Source organism: Watersipora subatra, chromosome 11 (assembly GCF_963576615.1).
Source record: "Watersipora subatra chromosome 11, tzWatSuba1.1, whole genome shotgun sequence".
NCBI classification, from domain to species: domain Eukaryota; kingdom Metazoa; phylum Bryozoa; class Gymnolaemata; order Cheilostomatida; family Watersiporidae; genus Watersipora; species Watersipora subatra.
Window position 1 is genome coordinate 39,678,298 of NC_088718.1, and position 24,305 is coordinate 39,702,602.

General features: G+C 37.8%; 1 protein-coding gene across 2 annotated transcripts in view; it reads right to left on the reverse strand.

The window, feature by feature from the left end:
• Positions 1-7,632: 7,632 nt before the first annotated feature.
• LOC137408260 (uncharacterized) overlaps positions 7,633-24,305 on the reverse strand; it is a 48,531-nt gene continuing 31,858 nt past the window's right edge. Inside the window, exons 14-18 of one of the 2 annotated variants that reach the window (XM_068094703.1) lie at positions 22,832-23,015; positions 20,839-20,915; positions 12,924-13,095; positions 12,001-12,184; positions 7,633-8,090 (exon numbers count right to left, since the gene is read on the reverse strand). In XM_068094703.1, the coding sequence (XP_067950804.1) occupies positions 7,972-8,090; positions 12,001-12,184; positions 12,924-13,095; positions 20,839-20,915; positions 22,832-23,015 (736 nt within the window). In that variant the 3' untranslated portion in view covers positions 7,633-7,971. The remainder of the gene's footprint in view (positions 8,091-12,000; positions 12,185-12,923; positions 13,096-20,838; positions 20,916-22,831; positions 23,016-24,305) is intronic. The other variant, XM_068094704.1, reaches the window with a different exon arrangement.

Below are 24,305 nucleotides of genomic sequence, written 5' to 3' on the forward strand. Positions count from 1 at the left end.
AAGGAAATATAGGTCACACAATCTGCGACCGCCAATCACCTTCTCCGAAGTCATATGCGTTGTATATACTGTCTTGGATGTATGGCAGAATATCAGGGAGAGCAGTTTGATAGCTGCAAATTTTTCTGAAGTTTGATTTACCTTGGTGGTGCCATCATTAGCGTATTCACATTGTCTTTGAATAATCACTGAGAAGACAACTCCAACATATTGCAATAAAGGGAGTATCAGTTTTAATGGAGAGTTGTAAAGGTTCTGGAAAGTTTATCAATAAAGGCAGCATGTATATCCGTTAATGTATGTCAAGGTCAGTTCTCCCTTTATAGCCATCACATTCCTACAGCCAAAAATTAGAGATTTTTTTGCTTATACTGCCTTGTAGTAAGAAACGCCTTGTCATGTGTAACTGTTTTTAAAAAATTTGTTAGCGCATAACATATCTAAGTATCGACAAAAGCATGGCACAAGTTTTTCATCTGTCAGCCATATCCAGACATTGAGCTCAAGAGTAATCCTGAGAGAACGGGTTCCAGATTCGCTGTGGTCTTCTGTTGATCAGATGGCAGAAGTAACAGAGAAGTTTGTAATGGCAATCTATCTATATATTTCCCAAAGTTTGTCTGTGTATCCATCCGTGTTTGTATATGTCCAGCTATGGCTATTAAAATCTTGGATTAAAGATTCCGTATTGTAGAAGATTTGATCTCGAGCCCTCCTATTCACCATTCTGATACCTTACTAATTAAGCCACATGAGATTAATTGGTGAGGTATGGTATTTACACCAACATAACGACGTATCATTGTACGTCAAGTATGTGGGTGCAAATAATTTTTAATACCCGAGCAACACTGGGCAACCAGCTAGTATATACCCATTTCGCAAAGCTTGTCCGTTCATTCGTCTGTCGGTCTGTCCAGCTATGCTATTAAGTTGTTGGATATTAAATTTTCCCATTCTATGGAACTCAAACTTATTAAGATTGCAACCACAGGTTTGCAGTCCAATTCTCTATCCACGAGACCATGGGGGCACTTATCAGTCAAAGCGCTCACTATATGCTTTATACACCCTTTTCCCGATGTTATATGATAGATGACGTAATAATCGAAACTCTATGAAACACGATAGAATTTCAAAGAGTTATTAGTTTAAACTCTATTAACTCTATGGAACACAATGCTTTTTTGGCTTTTTGTGAACTTCTATTTCCAGTTTTTCGTAAGGTTCAATTAAAAAGTTGGTAAAAGCTAATACTTTTCACACGGACAATTGTATGATCTCGAGTAGGAATAGTGAGAATATGTACATAATAATACCAGAAACGGAAACAGGCTGAGCAGGCACAGGACCAAGGATGGAAAGCGTGGAACTAACAAGCGGTGACTCACAATACACAGCCAGGTAAAAGTCAAACCTATGAAATAGAATAGAATTTACATGGTGGCAGATGAAGGAACTGTGATACCTCCCTCACCGTACCTGCCTTCGTTGCAAGGACGCTGAGACCGGCCTAATAGATGACCGGAGTGAGAGTAACGGTGAGCTGCTGAAATACTAACGCTACTACTCAACGAAAACTAACAAATTCTACACTTTTACACTAACGATAAATAACATACAATTATGGCTGATCTACCAAAAGTAACTGTAAAACCACCAGAGCCATTCAACCTAACAAACACCCCAGCTGATGCCAATGCATGGCATCTATGGAGGTCAATATGGAAAAGCTACTCCACAATCACAATGCTGGAAAATAGCGACAGACCGGCTAATTTTGCAAGAGCTGTACTAATGAGCACCATTGGTATGCGAACAGTCATATTATATTCAGAGTGTGAACCGGCGGCAACTGACACAGTTGCACAGATGTTGGACAAAATACAAGGGGGCATAGTTGGAGTATGAAGCAAAACCTTCGACAAATACAGATTCAATTCACAGAAACAGCAACCAGACGAATTGGAAGACACCTACGTCGCTGCACTACGTCTGATGATAGACCAGTGCAATTACACAGCTAACAAGGATCACTCATTAGAGACCCCATCATCATGGGCATCAGCGATGAAACGACTCGTGCAAGATTGCTGCAAACTCCTGAACTGACCCTACGGTCATGTATAGACACATGCCGGACATTTGAAGCTGCTAGAGAACAACTACACTCAATCTCTCATCCGGGTGGTGAAGCCTCAGAACCAACAGGCCCCCTTTCCCTTGCTCGAAAGCAAGAAATGGCACACAGATACATACGAATGCCATTGTAGATACTGTGGAAATCAACACGAAATGAAATAGGAGAAATGCTCGGCGTGGGGTAAAACGTTCGCAAACTGCAACAAAAAGAACCAATTCAAAGCCGTATGCCGGTCAAAACCAGAAGAGCCTGCAACTCTACACACAGTAGCAACATACGAAGAGACATTACTGCGGCCACAAACCCATTTGCAAAAAACAAATCTCCCCCACTGTGTGCCGAAATGCTGATTGAGGGCAGGTCTACCAAAATGCAATTAGACACAGGTGCGGGCCCTAACGTCATATCCAAGACAACGGTTGGAGCCAGCCAGCTAACCGCAACCAATACTATTCTAGTGATGTACAATAGACAGCTTGTCTACCCACTAGGGCGATGCACACTGACCTTAACTAATCCCAAGGACACGTCAAGGAGTCACAAGGAGACATTTGAAGTGGTTGAACAGGACTGGGTCCCACTGCTGGGGCGTGACACCGTAGAGAGAATGAACATCACAGTAAATTATGGGAACTTCAAACATGTTCACTTAGCCGGAGACTACTCCACGAGCGTAGCATTCAACAACTTACTAGGTGAAATAGATGGTGAAATACACCTATGCGTTGAGCCGGAAATAAAACTGAGGCAGGAACAACCCCGCCGGGGACCGGTATCAATCCAAAGCGAAGTAAAGACAGAGCTTGACAGAATGGTACAGCAAGGTATCATTAGCCATGTGGAGAAACCAACCAAATGGTGCTCCCAGATGAGCGTGGCAAGAAAATGATCAGGAGCATTGAGAATTTGTCTGGACCCCAGGCACTTAAACACAGCACTGATAAAGGAACGGTACATGAACCCAACAATAGAAAATATTCTCCCCGAGATAGGGGCTGCGCAAATATTTTCCAAGTTAGATTTGTCCCAAGGCTACAGGCAATGCACCCTCAATGAAAAAAGCTCGTACCTCACAACGATGGTAACCCTGTGAGGCCGATACATGTGGAAACGACTGCCGTTCAGACTGAAAGTGAGCAGAGAGAATTTCTAGCAAAAACTTTATTAAAGCCTAGAAGGCCTGGCCGGAGTAGCATGCATGGCAGATGACATCCTTGTGTATGGAAGTGATCAGATATCACATGACAGATGTCTAACAGGGCTCATCAAACGATGTGAGGAGAGACACATAAGCCTAAATAAAAACAAATGCGAGTTCAGCGTCAGCAGGATCTCATTCCTCGCTCACATTATATCGGATGCGGGGCTAGAGGCAAATCCCGAGAAGGTGTCGGCCATCTCAAAAATGCCACCTCCAACAGATGCAGAGGCAGTACAGCGGATCATGGGTTCAATCGGATATCTAGCAAAATTCCTACCACGACTGTCGTCGGTGGCTGAACCAATCCGTGCAACAATCCCAACCAGCTCATGGGCCTGGACAGCGGAGGCAAAGGAAGCATACACGAGAATCAAGAAGATGGTATTCGACACACCTATACTGCAATATTATCAACCCTCAAAAGAACTTCTGATCCAATGCGATGCCTCAAGCAAGGGACTCAGCGCGGCCCTGATGCAAGATGGCCAACCGATTGGGTCCGCAAGTCGGGCACTGACTAGCGCTGAGCAGAATTATGCCCAAATTGAAATAAAATGCTTGGCCAAAGTATTTTCTGTGGAATGCTTTCATCAATACACGTTTGGGCGCCTAATAATTGTTCACGCGGACCACAAGCCACTGGAGATCATCGTCCAAAAGCCGCTGAGCCGAGCCCCAAAACGTCTGCAGTCATTGATGCTAAAGCTGCTCAATTACAACCTTGAAATTAAATATGTGCGTGGTACATCCCTACACATCCCTGACACGCTATCACGCATACACATACCAACAGCAAGACCTGAGGGCAACCGATTCCTAATTAATACAGTTGGAGAGCTGGCAATCTTGAACGAGAGAGTTGCCAAATTCACCACAGAGGCTGAAAGAGATCCACAAATGACCGCACTCATGGCCACCATTAAGAATGGCTGGCCCGCCAGAAAGGAAGAGACACCCGATCATATAAAAACATTCTACCCATACAAAGATGAGCTCGCTGTGTTTGATGGTCTGGTCTTCAGAGGCATGACCGTCGTCCTCCCACACACGCTGCGTCGTAGCGTAATCGACAACCTGCACCAATCACACCTCGGCGTCGACAGCCTCATAAGACGGGCAAAGAAACTCGTCTACTGGCTATCCATGAGAAGTGACTTAGCGGAAGCGGTAATAAACTGTGAAGCATGCCAAACAATACAGCAATCTAACTGCTGGGAGCCCATGATGCCAGTTGAGGCCAGCACTTCGTGGCAATGCATTGGCTTGGATCCATGTCAGTGGGAGGGAAAGGACTTCCTGATCACAGTTGATTATTGTTTTGGATTCTGGGAGATAGATTATCTAACCGTCACAACCACTGGAGCGATCGTGATGAAACTAAAACGCCACTTTGCGAGGTATGGGCTACCCTTACATTTAGTCACTGACTCTGATCCACGGTTCTTGTCGCGGCAGTCCACAGACTTCATGACAGGCTGTGACACTGAACACAACACATTTTCACCGCACCATCACCAGGGGAATGGCAAGGCGGAAAGCGACGTAAAAGCGGCTAAGCGAATGCTGTCGAAATGCCACATAGATGGGACTGACCACATGGAAGCACTCATGAAAATAAGGAATACACCTCAACAAGGAATTGGCACAAGCCCGTCGCAAAGAATGTTTGGTAGGAGGTGTAGAACGATGGTCCCTACACCCTCCGTACTACTACGATCTAGAGTGACAGAAGCAGACAAAGAAATACAAACTCAGAAAAACAAACAATTGAAATGCTACAACTGACACAAATTCCGGTCCCGCCTATTGGATACAGGAACAAGCGTCGTGATGAAACTATTTAACACGGAAGGGAAGCAATGGAGATGAGGCCGAATACTACAGAGGCTCAATGAGAGGTCGTACTTAGTACAGACCTCCGCCGCTCTAGTTCGAAGAGCTAGATAACATCTAAGACTAATACCCAACAACAACACACCAAAGGACACTGATTCGCAGGCAAACACAACAATGGTTGAAGAAACAAGTGCAACCCCAGCCGCGGAAGAGGCAACCGACGCAACACGAACACCAGTGATCACTCCTACCCCTGAACAGTGTATGTCAGGGAGAATCAGGAAACGTCCCGAACGCCTCAAAGAATTCGAGACATCTTACTTTATGTAGGACCTCATAATAAACGACTCACGATTTATGCCTGATAACTTATGGGACTGATTACGATTTTGACTGCACGCCCTTGAACTATCATTAACTTACGTACTGATCCCAATTGCCAACACAGCTAAACGAGCTACGGGACATATACTAGATAGCACTCACTTCGCCAACGCAATAACCAAACACGGACAAGAGAGGATGTGAATATGTAATGATACAGGAAACGGAAACAGGCGGAGCAGGCGCAGGACCAGGGATGGAAAGTGTGGAGCTAACAAACGGAAACACACAATACACAGCCAGGTAAGAGTCAAACCTATGAAATAGAATAGAATTCACAAATAGCCTCTACATTCTCTCTCTGTGTGTTCGATCAGACAGTGCGATATCTCATTTTTACATTTGTACCAGTATCAAGAGGTACCAGTATTGTTGTATTCAAAGTTTTGATGGATACATTCTGGTGGAACAGTAACCTTTTTTACTTGTATATATACGCACGCACACGCGCGCGCACGCACACACACACACTTCTATGCAATGAATTGTTATTATTACTACAACCTATTCAAGATGTTCATTTTGTTTTCTCAGTTCGTATTAATTGTATCATTGCCAAATCATCTTTTATTGTAATTGTAGAAAAACAAACTCAATTTAGCTATTACTTGCTAATTATTTTACATTTAAACACTTTTATAGTTGTTTTATTCTGCTTCTTAATTTATTTAAACTCCACAAAACACTTTTCTCGCGGTAAGAAGTTTGAAAGTTAGAATAGTAATTGTTGTTACATGTATATGTTTAATAAAAATAAGATTTCTGTGCAAAGACTTTTGTATTACCCGGGCAACGTCGGGCATTCAACTAGTACGATTATATTGATTTGCTATGAATCTGACAAGAGAAATGGTCTTTGTTAATTTATATTTATTTGTTTATATAAAAAAACACATGCCATGCAAAATTGTAGGATACAACAATGTAAAGGAATAGTTTTAACATTTTAACAACAATGTTGATAAATCATTTCAACTTTTTTCAATCGTTAATTTCTCCGATAAGAACTAAAATGCTTCTCTTGTTTTTATGTAACAAATATTGCATCCGTTTAACTGCAGATAATGTTTTATGGGGAGTTTCATTGGTTCACTTTTGTTATCATTTGCACCGAGAGACACTATAATGTCTGGAAATGTTTGGTTTTGTCACATATTTTCGATATGTTATTTGTTACATTATTTCGTCGTAATTAGTACAACAATCACAAAATTTTAATTTCAGGAGAAATTAATGTTGAAATCATATGACGGATCAAATTCACATTTCAAATCTACTTTGCATTGGGTTTGAACTCAGATCTTCCAAGTTTGCAAGCAGACGTTCTATCTACTAAGCCACACTGCCTACTTGCGATACAATAGAAAAATTGTACACGTAATTATTGCAGCTGCCAATCTTTAATGGAAAATGATTAAAATACCTATGCTTCCCGCTTGAACTAAGTTACTAAAAGAAAAATGCCAGCCCAGATTTCCCAAAAATACTATAAATATCCAAGTGCTATAAATTTAAGTTGGGTTTATTTAGAATAAATTTAATTAAACTTATAGCACATACAGAAGTAAACAAACACCTTCATTTAAAAGTTAGATAATAAATGTTGTTTTTCTGTGCAAAAACTTTTTTATTATCAAACAATGTCAAACATTCAGCTAGTCTGTATATATATATCTATTACACCTAGTGATCTCTCACAGCACACTAGACATCCAGGGTACTAGTATAACTAATAATATTACTACTACTACTAATAATAATTATAGAAATAAAATTTATCAAACTTTATAAATTATGTCATTTTATCTAATGTCTTGTCTTTTATGTCCGTTTAAATTTATTTATTACAGTTTTCATAAACATTTACTGCAATTTCTGCGCGCGTTTACTACCCTTACTTTTATTTTAAGTAGAGTGTTATTATCGCTACTTCAGACTTTGATGATAATAATGTTTAGAATACAAAAGATAATGTTAATAGTGTTTACGGTGATACACTAAATTATAATAAACTTATGATAATCATCTGTAAAATTAGTCATACATTCGTTAAATAGTTTACAGAATATCAAAGTAACACTTTATGTGGCAACTAAATAAATTGTCCTGACAGCCCGTATAAACCGCCATACACAAAAAACTTGATCACGTGTAAATAAAACAAAAATCACTGAAATTAGTAAAATAAGATACAAAAAGCTCTCACATATTTCAGATGTTTATATGCACTTCCCTAAGAGACGCTGTCACGCACATGCAACTGATAGTAAAATGAAAGGAGACGTACGTATTGCTCAACATTGAGCTTTTAGCTGCTTAATAGCTATAGTGTTAAGGTTAGATCCTTTAAATATGTAATGTAGTCCGCAAGCTTATTAGTGGTTGATACCGGAGTTGTCATATCTTGCTAGCCTACAGCTCTAAGGCTGTTTACACCAAGTGCTGCTGTAAGGAGGAAGATTGATGAATATAGGTGATGGCCTGAGTTGTCTTCACGCTCCTCGGAGTCATCCATCTTACCAAAAGCTGCAAAAATAATGTCAGTATATTCTTATTTCAAGTCATCAATACATTGTTGCTGATTTGTGGTTTTAGAGATGGCTACAGCAAAAAACACTCTAGCTATCCAATGAATACTAAGAACGTAAATAACCTTATATATTTATATGTGATGATATATATATATATATATATATACATATATATATATTATTTCTCAAAGTATATGTGTGTGTCCTTCCAGCTATAGCTATTATTAGAATAGCTTAGCTAGACAATGCTTACGCAACGTCATGGCTTACCATCATTATAAGCCTAGCACTTATTGACTAGCCTACTGGAATTTTCCAAATTTTGCAAGCAATATATATCAACTGGTAGTGATATTTCTTGCCTTCTCAATGCATATTTATTAAGAGATCTTTAACAAGTTAGAGGTAAGTTTATTGCAGATTTATTGCATCTGAAAGGTGTAATGTCACTCCACCCAAAGGATAGTGCAAAATATAGATGACATTCGCTTTGCAGAAGAGCTAAATTTATCTTCCCAAAATTCTGACAAGCCATACGAAAAATACAATGCCAGCTTCTATTTGAATGCCTCCTCTACTTGATTGCCATTATAATAGAGCACCATGACGTTCAATTAGAGGTTTCACGACAAAGGCTATATATAACCAATTGGGAGCCAATATATCTATACATATTGGTTATTCATGTACCGTAAGTCCTCATGCTCAAGCCGCGCGGCTTGTGCTCAAAAACAGATGTCTCACGAATGAGAAAATAATCCTCCAACAATCCGCATATGCCCACAGACTAATGACTAGACTAGACACGGCTAATGACTGAGGTTTTGTCATCCTTGACCCCTTCGGAAGCGAAAGTGTTGAGACAGGTTTTGCTATACCCCCGTCCTCTTGAATAAGAAAATAGGCTATATCAGTACATGTCAAAAGAATTTTCTTTTACTTCCAAGTTCGAATTAAAATTCCTAAACCATTGCATCAATAACTTATTTGTCATGTCTCAGCTAGATTTTTATTGCGCTGTTAGAGGGTTTCATGTTTATGGAAAGATGCCGGTCAAGAATGAAAAGGTTTTAACTACCTATGATTGCGGTGAGTTAAACATGAGCAATAAATTCTTCTTTATTCTAAAGTATTCCATAAACATGACCTTGAAAATAAATGAGTAGGTCGCCAAAACCCGGTACATAAAAGTGTATCATGACTGCGATTCAATGGTTATAGCGTGAAACTGAGCAGAGACCGCATTTATCGAGAAGCCGCCCTGAACCCCACGTAAGTTTTAAAAACTTGGATTTAGCCGCGGCCTATGACCTTGAACCAGAAGCCGCGCCCAATGACAAGCCACGCGGCTTGAGCATAAGGACTTACGGTATATATATATATATACTATATGTAGGTGAATGCCCGGCATTGCCCGAGTAATGAAAAAGTCTTTCGACTGACAATGTGTTTTTATTTAACATATACAAGATTTAAGCTTTTAATTTTTAAAATTCATATCATGAAAAAGTATAAGTATTTTTGTGCAGTTCAAATGAATTAAGAAAAAAATAAAATAGCTGTAAAAGTTTTAAAACTTTTTCAAACAACTGTAAGTCTTAAATTTCATATCATGAAAGAAGTGTTTTGTTAAAATAAATTAGGAGGAAAAATAAAAATGTAAGGGTGTTTAAATGTAAATGTGCAATCATTAGCAAGTAATGGCTAAATATAGTTTGTTTTGCTATGATTACGATGGAAAATTATTCGGTATACAATTATATGATTTGAGTTCATTTCAGTGTTTTAGATTTTCACACTGGCATGTGAAAATTGGCATGCCAATTTTCACACGCCAGTGTTGGCATAGAAACCCGTAGTAATTATTTAATGCAATCACCCCCTGGTAAAAATAATCAAAATCATAAAAAATAGTAACAAAACATTATGTTAACCTTAGTAACCATAAGTACCTACAATAACTTTAGTGCATTTTGTGGTTATGATATGCAAGATAATATAACATAACAATGTACTACTTGGAGAGTTCTTACCTTTGAGACAGAATGCATAACATAACATAAACGCTGAATCTAATTTAAAAGAATTTAGCTTACTAAACAGATACTTGAAAGAAGTTTTAGTATGTATATTAGTAAACTTTAAACTAATGTTTCATCATATATCCATTTGCAAATCCGCTTTTACCATAATGGATAACGCTGAACTTGCCATGGCGAGCAACGTATATTTCTTAATAACGTATATAATCAGTACACAAATCGCCAAATATTGATTTCGAGAGAAGTTATCGTTGATATCGCATACAGCAGAAAAATCCGCCCTAACGAAAAAATAACAAAAAATCATCGTGTTTCTAAGAGTTAGGCAAAAAATACGTGGGGTGCAATGTTCAAATAATACGTCATTTAGCGTGTGCATACGGTATACGGCATATGATAAGGGCTTAAATTCATGAGTCGTGTATATCTCGGTAGTAGTGCGTGTGGTTTTGAAACTTACAGTTGTAATCTCCGTGAGTTCAAATTCACTGGAGTGCGAAATTTTAATTCCAAAATTTGAGTAGTTATAGCTGGACGTACACAGACACCAACACAAACTTTGAGAAATATATATATAGATATTGGTTGTCAATCCCGTGTTTCAACATACTGTGTTTTATATTTCCGGTATTTGCCCTTCATCCAAGCTTGGCATTGCATCTTCTGATGCTCAATTGATCAAAATGTTTTTTGACACCTATTATGTTATTTTATCTGTCTATAGTTATAAATCTCAGTGTCTGTCTGTTCAGTTATAGTGACAACATTTAGCAACAAAAATCGGCATTGCAGGGGATTTGAACTCAAAACTTCCAGTTTCAGAGGTGTCGAGCTTATCCTTGAGACTAATGTTTTCAACTGTGCCTAGCGATCAATAATGGTACAGATATTCATTACGTCAATTAAAGTAAGCATAACAATGTTGTGTCACACGCAACAACTACCAACTGGCCTTACTGGGCAAATGCCCTGTGTTGCGCGGGTAATAATAACAGCTTATAAACAGTTGCAGGTAATATAGTGTAAAGGTAATGTAGTAGCTAAGATAATGTAACGTTCATGAGCTATTTTTATTACTCAAGCGACTCAGGACATTCAACTAGTCATATCATATGAATAAGCTCTGTGTTTTTGAAGACGGCAACAGATTGTAGTGGTAGCCATTAACGTAAATCTGTTGATACAACTGTAGACTCGATGGTTTTAGAGGGTGATCCAATACAGTAGGAATGAATCATCTTCAAAATCAGGAATTCAATTTCATTTTTAGACACTCGCAAGCTATGAATATAAATTGGAAACCACCAAAGTTATAGTATTGTTGGAATTACGGTAATTATGCCATTAGATTTTTGCATAGTATTATATATACAGTAGATACATATAAATATATCAATATATATATATATATCTCAAGTTTTGTCTTTCGTTTTTGTTTGTTGGTCTCTTGTTGGTCTGTCTGTTTGTGTGTCCAGTTATAGCAACAATGTTTGGGAGTGAAAAATTCACTGTGCACTGGATTTTAACGTGATACCTCCAGTCCTGCAGACAGACATTTAACCAAAACACTACACTGCAACTTGCTATGCTATGGAATAAATTGTGCATGTACTCATTACGCGTGTCAATGCTTCACTGTAAGCACTGCAGTTAGCGTTATGCTAGAATTGTGAGCCAGAGGACAAATGATTAAACTCACATGGCCAGCAAGACTATTGCCATTGGTGATCAGTATAGAGTGGTACAGCATGAACTACACAGAAATATACACATCTCAAACACAGCATTGAAACACCTATCTATAAATTATATATGTATATAGATATTTATATGCAAAATACTTGCAATGGTTTGTAAACATACAATTGCCGTTTGACATGTATCCAGTTGTAGTTTCTGTGTTTGAAGAAATATTTGTGGTGACATTGCTAGCGTTAGTCAAGTTAACATGAATACTGGTAGTGGGTGTGGTAGTAGGCGTGGTAGTGGATGGTATTCTTTCTGTCACTGGCATCTCACCACACAGGTCATTCACATTGACATAGTCCTACAAATAAATTGAACCACTTTTGGTCAAATATTTTGTGTCTTTCGAGCCGCCAATCAGAATCTGAAATATTGGAAACTTACTGTCTTCTACTTACCTCTACTTATTGAAAACTTGCTGTTTTCTATATTTATCAATAATCTATAAGAATCATTGCTCTCTGCATAAAATTACTCCATGACAAATGTTGTCACGCTTAAATATTTAGTTCTGCTCAGTATAGCAGCTCTTCCAGTGGTTATCTTCATCATGGACCCCCTATTGTAGGAGAATTAGCTAATTTTTTCAATGCTCTAGGTACATGAGCAGGGAATTGTAGAAATACTGTTGACAGCAAATATATTCATGCCTCGACAATATTTCAATGAAAATTGTTGCTGAAACATTTAGTAGGCTACATTGACTGACTGCATGCTGTTCACAAAGCATGTTTAAAAAATACAAAAAATGTCATAGTTGGATTTGCTTGTAAATCGTAAACCTTTCTCTCTTCCATATTATAATAACTTTCTTCACTTGTCTTTGAAAATTTTATGTAAACATTAACTCCACATTTATAGGTACGCATAAGCCCTGGCAAATGATCTTTTAACTATCAACAGAATTTCTTTACATAGTTGAATGGAACTAACAGAGGAAATCTGAAAACACGCCAGCTGTTATTACAAGTATAAGTACAGCTGAAAGAGTAAAAGAAATGATATACTAATGAGAAGGGATCAGAGAGAAGACAACATACAGCTTCTTGTGACCTTCCTTGACAGAGTGGATAAATGATGTCCCTCCATTGTTGTTGGATTTCTCCAATTTCTTGTTCAACGCTGATGCAGGGCTTTGTCAAGTTGAACCCGAAATACATTAGCGAAGAATCAACAGTGTCTTGTAAGCACTCTATTGGCTCCTCCAAAGTCCTGTCAATATTTTCACAGCATCATTTTACAACAGATATGATCATGAATAATTATATTAAACTCTAAAAACTTTGAAGTTGTCTGCTATTGAAAGCATCTCTACCCTAAGTATTGGTATACCTTTAAGTTTAATTTTATAATGAAAAATCTCTATCATTATTTTTTCTAGTCATTCATAAATGAACAGAGAAACATCGAATTTTTACTAATAGAGATATAGATGAAAAGTTGTGATAAAACCTTAAAATTATATGGAAATTTAATTATGTAAACCAACAGCATTGCATTGCTCCATTTCCAGACAATTATCTTTTGAATTGTTGATTAGTAGTTTAAAAAAATGAAATCGCAGTTACCATTTAAAACACCCTTAATAGAATGGCACATGTATTTATACAACATAGTTTATACATGAACTTTAAAGATGGGGTCTACGATAATGTACTTTGTATTGATGTATAAGCATGACATTAAACCTTTAGATTAATGGTTAGCGTCTCAAATATACTACGAGGGTCTGGCAATGAGTAGCAAAAATTTTATCGTAACATTTTATTACAATAAGATAGAGCTTTACATTTTTCTCACTTTTCAATGTAATCTCCTTTTTTATAGACCCCTTTTTTGTTCCACCTTCCTATTAAATTGCTAGTTCGAATAAAAGAAAGGTTTTTGACTAAATTCCAACAACTTATTGACTGATCATTGTATAACACATTTTTATATATAGTAATTTATTGGCAATAGTTTCATTTCACAAATATAAATGTTTTTCAAATTAGGCCTTACAGCAATAGTAAAACAAAAGCAAAAAAAAGGAAAGCAACAGTTAGCCATTTAAATCGAATAAATAGTTTGACAAATAGTTTGACTGCATCTCCTGATAAAGGTCAGGCAAGCCAGTAACTGTTTGTTTTTTTAATTGTTAATTGTTTGGGTGATCATTCAACATGAAACAGAATGAAATATATATATATATATATATATCTATTTATTTCATTAGATAGATATATATATACCTATTTCATTCTGTTTCATGTTGACTGTTTCTTGTTGTATATATATATATATATACAGCAATATATATATATATATATATATATATATATATATATATATATATATATATATATATATATATATATATATATATATATATATATATATATACAACAATGTATATATATATATAGTAACCCCAAAGTAAAACATCAATCTGGAAAAAAGATAAGTAACATTAACCTATTCCAACACTTTAGTTAGTTATAACACTCCGCACTTTTTAGAGCGTAGAGTGCTGTTAGCAGTAGGCCTGACCACTTATTTATTATATATACATATAAAATAAAAATGTTTGCTCACCCCGATTAATCCATTTGGGCGGTAAGTTCTGCTGTAACTCGGGTCTCCTACTAGAGACCTGGGAGTTTGAGCACTCAACCGTTTTTGAACCAGTAGTCCATTTTTACACTGCCTTGTTCTGATTCAGCTACAGGCGGCGCGGTCTTTGATTGATCGGGCAACATTTGAGCCAGCATAGCTTTGGTTATTGCACTCATCATAGAGGTTGTAGACAATATACAGGCAAAGGTCTTGTCTAAGGACCTGCCAGAAAGGTGTAGTTGTTGGGGTTTGAACCTAGGACCCATTGATCACTGTCTCAATACCTTACCAACTGCACCATCTGTCCATATATATAAATTGTTTCCTCACCCCGGATACCCCATATGGGTGGTAAATTCTGCTCTAACTCGGGTCCCCTACCAGAGACCTGGGAGTTTGAGCACTCGCCTCAAGATCTTAGCTGTTCCCAATAGCGCACTTTTCTGCAACTCACCTGAGTTGATTGTTGTTGGTATTTGGGCAAGCCACATGTTATGCGACGGTGTTATTGCGCCCAGTGCCCCAATGACTACTGGGATTAGTGTTGTTCTTACATTCCAGCATTTTTCAATCTCTTCTCCAAGAGGGAGATATTTCTCTACCTTTTCTTTTTCTTTGCTGGCTATATTGTAGTCATTGGGTACTGCTATATCTATTATAGTAGCCCTCTTGTTCTCCTTGTCTACCACCACTGTATCTGGTTGGTTTGCTAGGACATGCTTGTCAGTCCGGATGTAGAAGTCTCAGAGGATCTTAGCGCGGTCATATATATATATATATATACAGACTTTAAGAAAGTCAATGTGCTGGCACCAGAGTGCTCAAATCACAAAAGTGATGAGCTTTGCACAAAGGCTAATAGTGCCGCACCTCTCACAGAGTGCTCGACCAAACTGAAGTGAAGGAGCATATACTCATGCTACAGACATGCTATATATATATATATATATATATATATATATATATATATATATATATATATATATAAAATTGGGTAAAAATGAAAGTTAAAGTTAAGTTTAAAACAACTTTATTACTAATAGTTTCATATTGCCATGCAATAATCATCAGATAAAATTGTTAGCACTGAAAACGACTTATATATAGATGGAAATAAAAGCGTAGGTCTTAAAATACCTAAATACACCACTGATACGTAGGATTAAAATTAGCAAGCAACACGATTTAAAGCCTCAACAAAGCAGAAGTTTAAAAGTTAAGTCTTAAAATTGCTTAAAAAGAATTTGCCAGCATGTCTACATGTTGAAACTAGTTCGCAGCGTTTGTTAAAGGTAGCAATGTTAGGATTGTATATAATATAAAATTTCTCATACAGACATAGATTGCATCTGCCTGTGGTCTTGTTGTATGATGTAGCTCTTTTGACTATGCTCCACTTGATGTTATATTCTATGCCTTGGTCTTTTAAGGTCCATATGTGCTTACTGAGCTCGGTGCTTGATCTTTTCTCTACATTTCTAAAGGTTGTCATATGATTGTAATAGCGTTGTTTGAATGTGGTGTCAGTCAATCCTATGTAATGTTCGTCCGCAGATTGATCATTGGTGGATTTTTACCCAATTTTACATTGCTCTATTTTAATATTGAGCACTTTCATGCAAGAGACTGTTCATACTGCATCTACTGTATATATATATATATATATAGATATATATATATATATATATAGCATGTCTGTGTAGCATGCTCCTTCACTTCGGTTTGGTTGAGCACTCTGTGAGAGGTGCGGCACTATTAGCCTTTGTGCAAAGCTCATCACTTTTGTGATTTGAGCACTCTGGTGCCAGCACATTGACTTTCTTAAAGTCTGTGAGGCAACCTAGTTGTTTCATGGCAGGAAGTCAACTCTCATTGGTAATGGGATTTGTGTCCCTTGCCAAAGCTTTGAGCTGCACTGATGAGGCTCCAATAGCCGAAACAGTACTGTCTGTATATATATATATACAGACACAGACATGCTATATATATATATATATATATATATATATATATATATATATATAGGACAGATAGCGCAGTTGGTAAGGTATCGGGACCGTGATCATTAGGTCCTCGGTTCAAACCCCAACAACTGCACTTTTCTGGTGGTCCTTAGACAAGACCTTTGCTTGTATAACGTCTACAACCTCTATGATGAGTGCAATAACCAAAGCCATGCCGGCTCGGACGTCGCCCGGTCAAACAAGGTCCGCGCTGCCTGTAGCTGAACCAGGACAAGGCAGTGAAAAATGGGCTACTGGTTCAAAACGGATGAAATGGAACTCGGACTGATAACACGGACCTCATGCAGTGCTACTTTATGAGTGAACCTCAAAAGTGGGGCTACATGGGAAGGATGCGTCAACTGTGGATAAACATGCGCCCTGAATTGCCACTAACCGCTAAGCAACTTGTAGCTCAGAGGAGTAACAATCAAGCGGCACCTCATATCACAACCTGAGGTAGATGAAATTAGGGATAAGTTTACCCAAGTAACCGCAACCAACGAGGAGTGCATATCAACACACACTGTCATGGATACACGATCATGTGTTGACTCTAGGGCTGAAGAGGACATGCACTTGGACCTTGACCCAAGGGTGAAAGAGCTTGCGGAAAATATCATCAACAAGATGTCAGCTGCTAATGATTATGGAAGCAGGGTACCACTACGAAGAGTTAGCAAGGCCATACCTAAGAAGCTGTTAGAAGACATTAACATGGCACTGGAGTCGATCTCAACTGGATCAATCAGTGATACTAATGCCTTAATCTACAGTACAGCTACCGTCATCTTGGAGGAGATGGATATTAAGCCAATGCCAACAAGGCTTCAAGCCATTCCATCCTGGCAGCTGAGGCTACAAAATAAGATCAAGGACTTGCGCAAGAAAGTTAGTAGGCTCAGTGAGAGATCTAACCACAGTTTGGAGCGTCCAAAAAGGGAAGCCACAATAGAAGCTCTAGAATCTGCCAAACAGCGGCTAGTAGCACTCTCGGCACGACTGAAGCGGTACACCAAAGAGCGAGATAACAAGAGAATGAACAAACTGTTCATCAATAATCCATCTAGAGTGTATTCTCAGTTCAAAGGTGAACTGCAGAGGCCAATGTCTGAGCCTCCCCGATCTAGCACTTCAAAGTTCTGGAAGGACATCTGGGAGAAAGAGACCACTCATAACACCACTGCAAATTGGCTGAAGAGGCTTAAAGAGAACCAACAACACACTGTGGCTCAGCAAGGACTCACCATCAGCAAAGATGACATTAAGTGCAGAGTGCAGCGTATGAAAAACTGGGCAGCACCTGGCCATGACATGATTCAAGCCTTCTGGTTAAAGAAATTGACATCACTTCACACTAGAATGGCTAAGCAGATGGAATACCTAATAGAACAAGGTGACCATCCAGAATGGCTGACCAAAGGACGAACTGTGCTTCTGATAAAAGATCCAAAGCAGGTGCCGATTCCCAAAAACTATCGACCAATAACGTGCTTGCCCACCACTTGGAAACTGCTCTCAGGAATAGTTGCAGACAAACTGGAAGAGCACATGAGTCACTATATGACCAGTGCTCAGAAAGGAATTGGGCGCAACACCCGAGGAGCTAAACATCAGTTACTGGTGGATCGGACGGTCTGTCAAGACAGCAGGAGAAGGCAAACCAATCTTGCCATGGCTTGGATTGACTACAGAAAGGCCTATGACTCAATTCCCCATAGTTGGATACTTGAGTGCCTCAGCATGTACAATGTTCACCCTGCTCTTGTGGCATTCATCAAGATGTCAATGACCAAATGGAAGACGGAACTGGAGGCTAATGGCAAAAAGCTGGCGAGTGTACAAATTAAGCGAGGCGTCTATCAAGGTGACTCCTTATCACCACTGCTCTTCTGCATATGCCTAAACCCTCTAAGCAATATGCTGGAGGAGACTCAATATGGGTACCAGTTTAAGAGTGGCACCAAGATAAACCACCTCTTCTACATGGATGACATCAAGCTGTACGCTAACAAAGAAAGGGACATTGATTCGCTAATACACCTCACTCAGGTATACAGCAAGGACATCGGAATGACCTTCGGTATTGAGAAATGTGGAAGGCTAATTCTTAAGAAAGGCCATTCTATGCTCACAGATGGCCTAAGAATGCCAAATGGTACCATCAAAGATATAGAAGAAGGGTACAAGTACTTGGGGATTATGCAAAGCAACATCAACCACGAAGCCGAGGTACGTCACAAAGCCATTTCCGAATACAAGAAACGCCTTCGGCAGGTCTTACGGAGCCAGCTCAATGCCAAGAACCAAATCATGGCAATAAATACCTACGCACTGCCAGTAATAAGATATCCAGCAGGCATAATAAAGTGGACTGAGGAAGCCATCAAAGAAACAGATATAGCAACTCGTAAACTGCTGACCATGCATGGAGCGCTCCACCCAAAATCTGATACTATTAGATTGTATCTTGATAGGAAAGATGGCGGTAGGGGGCTCAAAAGTGTACAGCAGACAGTGAAAGAGGAGGAGCGAAGCATCAAAGCATATGCAGCCTCCATGGCCATCTCAGATAATTTGCTAGCTGAATTTCAATCGGCTGCTCTCACAACGGACCTATGCCCTGATGATGAGGAAATTGACTGGCATACGAAACCTCTTCATGGTGCTTACCACCAACAAATATCTAAGGTTGGCGATCTTCACCAGACATATATGTGGCTGAACAAAGGAAACCTAACGGCCAATACAGAGTCGCTAATCATGGCAGCCCAGGAGCAAGTGCTCCCAACAAGGCAACTCCAAACGAAAATCTATCACACTAGAGACGATCCTAGATGCAGACTGTGCAAAGATGCACCTGAGACCATCCAACACATCATCAGTGGATGCAGACAGCTAGCAGGGAATGCATACACTGAGCGGCATAATCATGTCGCAGGTATTGTGTATAGAAGTCTATGTGATGAGTATGGCCTTAATAAACCACAACACTGGTGGGAAGCTCCTGGTAAGGTCAATGAAAATGACCGCGCTAAGATCCTCTGGGACTTCTACATCCGAACTGACAAGCATGTCCTAGCAAACCAACCAGATATAGTGGTGGTAGACAAGGAGAACAAGAGGGCTACTATAATAGATATAGCAGTACCCAATGACTACAATATAGCCAGCAAAGAAAAAGAAAAGGTAGAAAAATATCTCCCTCTTGGAAAAGAAATTGAAAAATGCTGGAATGTAAAAACAACCGTAATCCCAGTAGTGATTGGGGCACTGGGCGCAATAACACCGGCGCATAAAATGTGGCTTGCCCAAATACCAACAACAATCAACTCAGGTGAGTTGCAGAAAAGTGCGTTATTGGGAACAGCTAAGATCTTGAGACGAGTGCTCAAACTCCCAGGTCTCTGGTAGGAGACCCGAGTTAGAGCAGAATTTACCACCCATACGGGGTATCCGGGGTGAGGAAACAATTTTTATATATATATATATACTAGCCAAATGCCTGGTGATGCGCGGGCATTTGCATTTGTTCTGCATTATACATTGGGTTCTATTACTGGATGACGATCATTTTATATAGGAAACAATTTTTATGAAATATGAGACCAAATTATTTTTTGTCAAATGTATAAAATTAAATAAGAGTGATGTCTAGGACGAGGCAGCGACATGTAGGAAAACGCTTAATGCAATACATTTCCTTTGTCAGGTGCTTGTGAATGAATGTGCAGTGAATAACCTAATGAAGGCAGAGATTTATGCATGAATTACACTCAAAGATTTCGGTATGTAAATAGTCTTTCTTCTAACTTATAAGCTGTCTCATGTTTCTGTCATAAAATTCTTGGCAATTGGTGCAGATTGCATAATTTAGTCATCTTTTCAATTACTACTAATTGCTGTAAGTTGGTTTTTACGCACTCCTGCGCATATAGTAATTTGACCACCTGTCACACTATGTCAAGAATTGATCAAACCCCAGTAGTTAACCATATCATAAACTAGACTATCACTAAAGCTATGTAAAATAAGCTATCAATATTTTCTCTTCAAGGTCTAATTGTCACAATGCTATGCTAGCTCAGAATAGTATCTGACTATTAAAGAGATTATTGGAAGTTGTTATCCCATGAAATGGAAACAGTAAATTTTACTGCTTCAAAACTTTGGAAGTATAGTTTAATTGCTGTTAAAACTAAACAATAATTTTATAATAAAGAAAGCATAAGCTTGCAAAAACTAATATAACAACATATGAATACAGAAAAGGTAAATGGCATTAATATATCCTGTTCAACCTGATTGTGGAAAGTGCGCAGAGGCTAAGAGATGCAGGGGAGAGCAGACAACTTACGGACAGAATTCTTCTAAATTTTGCAACACAGGATCCTCATTCAGTCTATCAAATATCCCCCAGCTCAAGTCTGTATCCTGCAATAATGATGATCTCATTTCATCAATCTACTCTAGTTCAAGCTGAAATAAATAGGAGTTGTCTGCTTTATTAACAGCTCATAAAGTTCACCTTTGTCCCTAATAAAGCGGATGATCAGCTGCCATACTTTCTTTAAGTTGGTACTGTGGAATTTGTAAGCAAACAAATGCTACACATCCTTGAAAGGCAGCATCCTTGTGAAGAGAAGTAACTTTAGGAGCGAACAACTACCAGAAACCGTAGCTTCGTAGAAAAAGCATACATTGAAATGCCAAATACATTTTCATTGCCGATTATTTTGTTTGTATCTTGGCTGCCGCTTTTATAGGCCTCTATGGCTTGTTTTATTTGATGCACAGCCCATTTTACACCATCGTATGTATGTATGGCTTTTATGGGCAGTGGTAATCATCAACAAAATAATGTTTTTGTGCATACTAAGAGAAAGAAAATAAAATAAAAACAGAAATCAGGAATTATTGAGTAAGTTTAACAGGCGTGTTTTAAAAATTGGTGATCACATAGCATTGTGGAGGAGTCAGGATATAAAACTGAAGGTTATAGTAACAGAAAGTTTATAAACTGAAACATACGGTGGTGGATATACGATATATGTCGGTACGATGTTTAATGATATATGACAACGAAATATATGATTATGGTTGTAGCATGTAGCTTACCCTGAGCTCAATATGCTGCAATTTGCAATGATGGATTTTTACAAAGGCGTCACCTCACTTGTTACAGTCACATCTATCCTTACATATCATCAACTAACCTTCAAATCTCCGAAACAGAAAAGGTTGATGTAGTCTACACATCTACCATCAATGGCTGTATATATCTATGCCTTGGGTATATATCTATGCATTGGGTATATATCTATGCCTTGGGTATATATCTATGCCTTGGGTATATATCTATGCATTGGGTATATATCTATGCATTGAGTATATATCTTTGCCTTGGGTATATATCTATGCATTGAGTATATATCTATGTCTTGGGTATATATCTATGCCTTGGGTATATATCTATGCCTTGGGTATATATCTATGCCTTGGGTATATATCTATGCCTTGGGTATATATCTATGCCTTGGGTATATATCTATGCCTTGGGTATATATCTTTGCCCTGGGTATATATCTTTGCCTTGGATATATATCTATGTCTTGGGTATATATCTATGCATTGGGTATATATCTATGCATTGGGTATATATCTATGCCTTGGGTATATGTCTATGCCTTGGGTATATATCTATGCCTTGGGTATATATCTATGCGTTGGATATATATCTATGCCTTGGTATATATCTATGCCTTGGGTATATTTCTATGCCTTGGTATATATCTATGCCCTGGGCATATATCTATGCCTTGGTATATATCTATGCCCTGGGCATATATCTATGCCCTAGATTTTAATTGAAAGTGATAAAGCCAGTAAACATTACAAATAAAATGTAAACAAATAAAAATATATTAACTAAGATAATTCATTATGCATGTACATGTATATTCTTGTCGGCGCCTATGCATTGCAGGGCCTTCGCTTCCATTTATCTGTAATGTAAGGGTTAACATTTCCTTTTGTTGATTTAAATTTTATCGATTTATTTCACTAATTTCATTTTTATACTCTTTTAGATGCTCCATTTGCTTCAAGTAAAGATGTTGTAAGTTTTTAAGTGCAGGCTGAATTTAATAAATCACAATATATTCTTACAAGAATATATGCTCACATCATTATAACTTATGAAACTGATATTAGAATGAAGCAATCATATATGTATAGCTTTGGTTGTATAAAATTTTATTCGAACGAAATCGCATCAAACTTTTAAAAACAATTTTAGCCAGTTGGTAACTCTTTGAGACACGCTGAATGACCAATTTTTATTTGCTAACCTTCAAATCTCCGAAACAGAAAAGGTTGATGTAGTCTTCACATCTACCATCAATGGCTGTCTTAAGTTTGCATTCCATGTCCCACTGGAAGAGAAGTGTTGAATAGAATCGGCTTGCAGGAGTGCACACACCGCTACAGTCCTGCCCAGACTCCCTCAGTACATCCTCTGTGCATCTCTTGTAGCTGTAACAATGTATTAACAGCTTTACAGAGACAACATAAAAGTGAATGGGTGTTTTGGATAAAAAATGAGCTTACAACTAACATGTAGTATATAAGTATAACATATATGTATAACATATAGTTATGGTGTATAACATATAGGATATAACATAGTATATAGCATATAGTGTATAACATATAGTGTATAACATATAGTGTATAACAAATTGTATATAATATATAGTGTATAACATACAGTGTATAACATATAGTGTATAACATATTGTGTATAACATATTGTGCGTAACAAATAGTGTATAACAAATAGTGTATAACATATTGTGTATAACATATAGTGTGTAACAAGTAGTGTATAGCAAATAGTGTATAACATATAGTGTATAACATATAGAGTATAACATACAGTGTATAACATGTAGTGTATAACAAATAGTGTATAACATATAGTGTATAACATATAGTGTATAACATATAGTGTATAACATATAGTGTACAACATATAGTGTATAGCATGTAGTGTGTAACATACAGTGTATAACATATAGGGTACATAGTATTCATCTGTTTATACAAATTAAGTGTCTGTTTTTTGTCTGTGTGTGTGTGTCCATTGCATAGCGGTTGTTTAAAATCCGTTAACTGCAAAAATACTATTGGTTACTAGCAAGCTTGCAGTTCTATGCGATGTGAGAGATCATGATGTGTAATAATTAAACAGTGGAACCTCGATTCTCGAACATAATCTGTTCCAGAAGGTTGTTTGAAAATCGAGTTGTTCGAGATCCGAAACAATTTTTCTCATTAGAGTAAATGTATGTAAATTTTCATCCGTTCCAAGGTGAGAAAACGAATTCGGTAACGCGTTTTTTCAACATTTTACACCATAAGCTGTACTGTATACTGCATACTATAAATAAAAACAGGTAGATATAGATGTTTAATTTTAATAAAAGGTTTTCTATTTATGATGATGGAAAAAGAAAACGAGAGTAAACATTTCGAATGTTTTGCTTTTATAACATCAAAAACATTAAAGGTTAACGTACAATACCAAAAATTGCAGAAATTGATAATGAAACAGCAAAAAAATGCAACAGATCAGTTACATAAAAAATCGTAGGAAAAAGAAAATATAAACAGCAATGGCACGTTTAGTTCACATATTTGAAAGAGAATCCTCCTCCAAAACAATTTAGGGTAAATAGGCTGGAGGGGTTATCTCCCTAGCAAATCTCTTCGGTAAAGGAGACATCATCAAAGATGGTTCTTCCCTTTTTGTAAAAGATTTAT